This window comes from Octopus bimaculoides, chromosome 14, assembly GCF_001194135.2.
Source record: "Octopus bimaculoides isolate UCB-OBI-ISO-001 chromosome 14, ASM119413v2, whole genome shotgun sequence".
Taxonomy (NCBI): Eukaryota; Metazoa; Mollusca; class Cephalopoda; order Octopoda; family Octopodidae; genus Octopus; species Octopus bimaculoides.
In genome coordinates, this window is record NC_068994.1 from 12,437,488 (window position 1) to 12,440,197 (window position 2,710).

General features: G+C 40.1%; 1 protein-coding gene across 1 annotated transcript in view; it reads left to right on the forward strand.

Moving 5' to 3' along the window:
- LOC106872619 (regulator of telomere elongation helicase 1) overlaps positions 1–2,710 on the forward strand; it is a 76,576-nt gene that overhangs the window by 23,934 nt on the left and 49,932 nt on the right. Inside the window, exon 11 of the mRNA XM_052973020.1 lies at positions 1,138–1,253. Coding sequence (XP_052828980.1) covers positions 1,138–1,253 — 116 coding nt within the window. The remainder of the gene's footprint in view (positions 1–1,137; positions 1,254–2,710) is intronic.

Consider the following 2,710-nt stretch of genomic DNA (forward strand, 5'->3'; position numbering starts at 1 on the left):
AACATCGCTTGACAACCGATGCTGGTGTGTTTACGTCCCCGTAACTTAGCGGTTCGGCAAAAGAGACCGATAGAATAAGTACTAGGCTTACAAAGAATAAGTCCTGGGGTCGATTTGTTCGGCTAAAGGCAGTGCTCCAGCATGGCCACAGTCAAATGACTGAAACAAGTAAAAGAGTACCTTTGAATTAATTTGCAAAATAATGAAGAATTTAGTACAGTAAGTCTCTCAATAATATTTATCTGGTGTTTGAAATTTAGATGAGCAGTTTTAATTTAGAGCACTTGAAAGTAGGAAGTTTGTATCAGAACCAAGGGGTAGGCTTAGGTGAGTTACTGAACACATAGACTGATAGTTATACAATAATTAACCCCCTTTTGTTACCGTATTTCCATTGAAATATGCTGCCTTTGTTCCAATTAATTTGGAAAATAACGAAAAATGTTGTAAAATATTTTTGTCTTTATTAAACTAGTGTTTGGAACATAAAATTTCAATGATTTTAATGGGACTTTAATGTAGATTTTAATGGGATATTTTAATGTACAGGGTGTCCACAAAGTCTGGGTACATGGGGATTAACACATACTTGAAGAAATTATTATTACTTATATTTAATTGTTTATGTTATGATTTTATTTACTCCATGTACCCAGATTTTGTGGACACCCTGTAGATCACTTTAAAATAGAAAGTTTGTATCATAAGGGGGTGGTCTCAAACATGTTATCAGAAAGGTTAAATCATCATCACCGTTTAATGTCTGCCTTCCATGCTGGCGTGGGTGAGATGGTTTGACAGGAGCCAGCCAGGCAGAAGCCTGCACCAGACTTCTGTGACTGTTTTGGCCAGATTTTTACAGCCAGATGCCCTTCCTAACACCAACCACCCAGCAGAGTGGACTTAAATGATGGAGAAAATTTATCCACAAGCTTCCACACAGTTTTCATCTCCCTGCTTTCTCTCATAAAACTCAGGTCAACCTAAGGTTATTAAAAAAAACAACTTCCCAACATGTCATACAGTGGGATTGAACCAGAGTCCTACTAATTTTGCCAAGTGAACTTCTTAACTATTCACCCTTACCTTGAATTAATTAATTTACCCACAGTTTTCTCTCTCTCTCCGTTCCTATAGCAGATGACTGGATGGCAGTGGTACCAACTGCAAGCCTACAGAGCTGTGAATCAAGCTATTGGAAGAGTCATCAGACACAAAGATGATTATGGGGCCATCCTCCTGTGTGATAGTCGGTGAGTAGAACTCTCTTGTCTTTAGAGAATACATTCTGCTAATTAGTTAGTTTCTAATGTACAGCATCTTGAGTAATGTCTTCTATACTATACCCCCAGGAGCAATGGCCCAGTTGTTAGGGCAGCGGACTCGCGGTCATAGGCTCTCAGTTTCGATTCCCAGACCGGGCGTTGTGAGTGTTTATTGAGTGAAAACACCTAAAGCTCCACGAGGCTCCGGCAGGGGATGGTGGCGAACCCTGCTGTACTCTTCCACCACAACTTTCTCTCACTCTTACTTCCTGTTTCTGTTGTGCCTGTAATTCAAAGGGTCAGCCTTGTCACACTGTGTCACGCTGAATATCCCCGAGAACTACGTTAAGGGTACACGTGTCTGTGGAGTGTTCAGCCACTTGCACGTTAATTTCACGAGCAGGCTGTTCCGTTGATCGGATCAACTGGAACCCTCGACGTCATAAGCGACGGAGTGCCAACAACAACAACAACATATACCCCCACGCCAACCAACACCTTGCAAGAGAATTTGATAGATGGAAACTGGGAAGCTCATCATCATCATCATCATTTAATGCCTGTCCTTTATACTGGCATGGGTTGGCTAGTTCAACAATATCTAAGCCAAAGGACTGTGCCTGGCTCTAATGTCTGCTTTGACATAGCTTTTTATGGCTGGATGTCCTTCCTAACACCAACTACTTTAAAGTGTATACTTAGTGCATTTTTTATAACCCCCAGCTCTAGTGACACTGTCGAGTAACTTGCAAGACAAAGAGGAAACCCTTTCAACTTGGTGAGGTTCTACTGCAGCATCAGAAGAGGTGGCTTTGTGCCAGGTATTGAGAGGCTGAAAGGTAAAACCCTGCCTTGAATAACCTCCATCTAACCCCAGATTGCCTGGAATATGTGCTGTTGTGGAGATACACAGTAATGCCCTCACCCCACCCACTGCATTGATACCGCTATATCTGATTACCTTTTACCTTTTCCACTCATTTAACTGTGGCCATGCTGGGGTATCATCTTGAAGAATTTTGGTCAAGCAAATCAACCACAAGATTTTTTTTGTTTTTAAAGCCCAGTGCTTATTCTGTTGGGTTCTTTTGCTGAACCGCTAAGTTATGGGGATATAAACACACCAATACAGGTTTTCAAGAGGTGGTGGGGGACAAACACAGACACCGGAGTCCATATAAGGTTTTGTTGTTAAAATTTTATGTGCAATAAATTCATTGTACTTCTTACCATACACAAAATATCTTAGCAAAAATTTTTTATACAATTCTTAAAATTTAATTATGAAAACATAATAGGATTTTTTAAACATTGAATGGCTATGTGAGTCCACCCAAGTAAAATACGAATTAGAGGGGACCATAGGTGAAAAATGGTTGAGAAACACTGCTCTCTCTCTCTCTCTCTCTCTCTCTCTATATATATATATATATATATATATATAT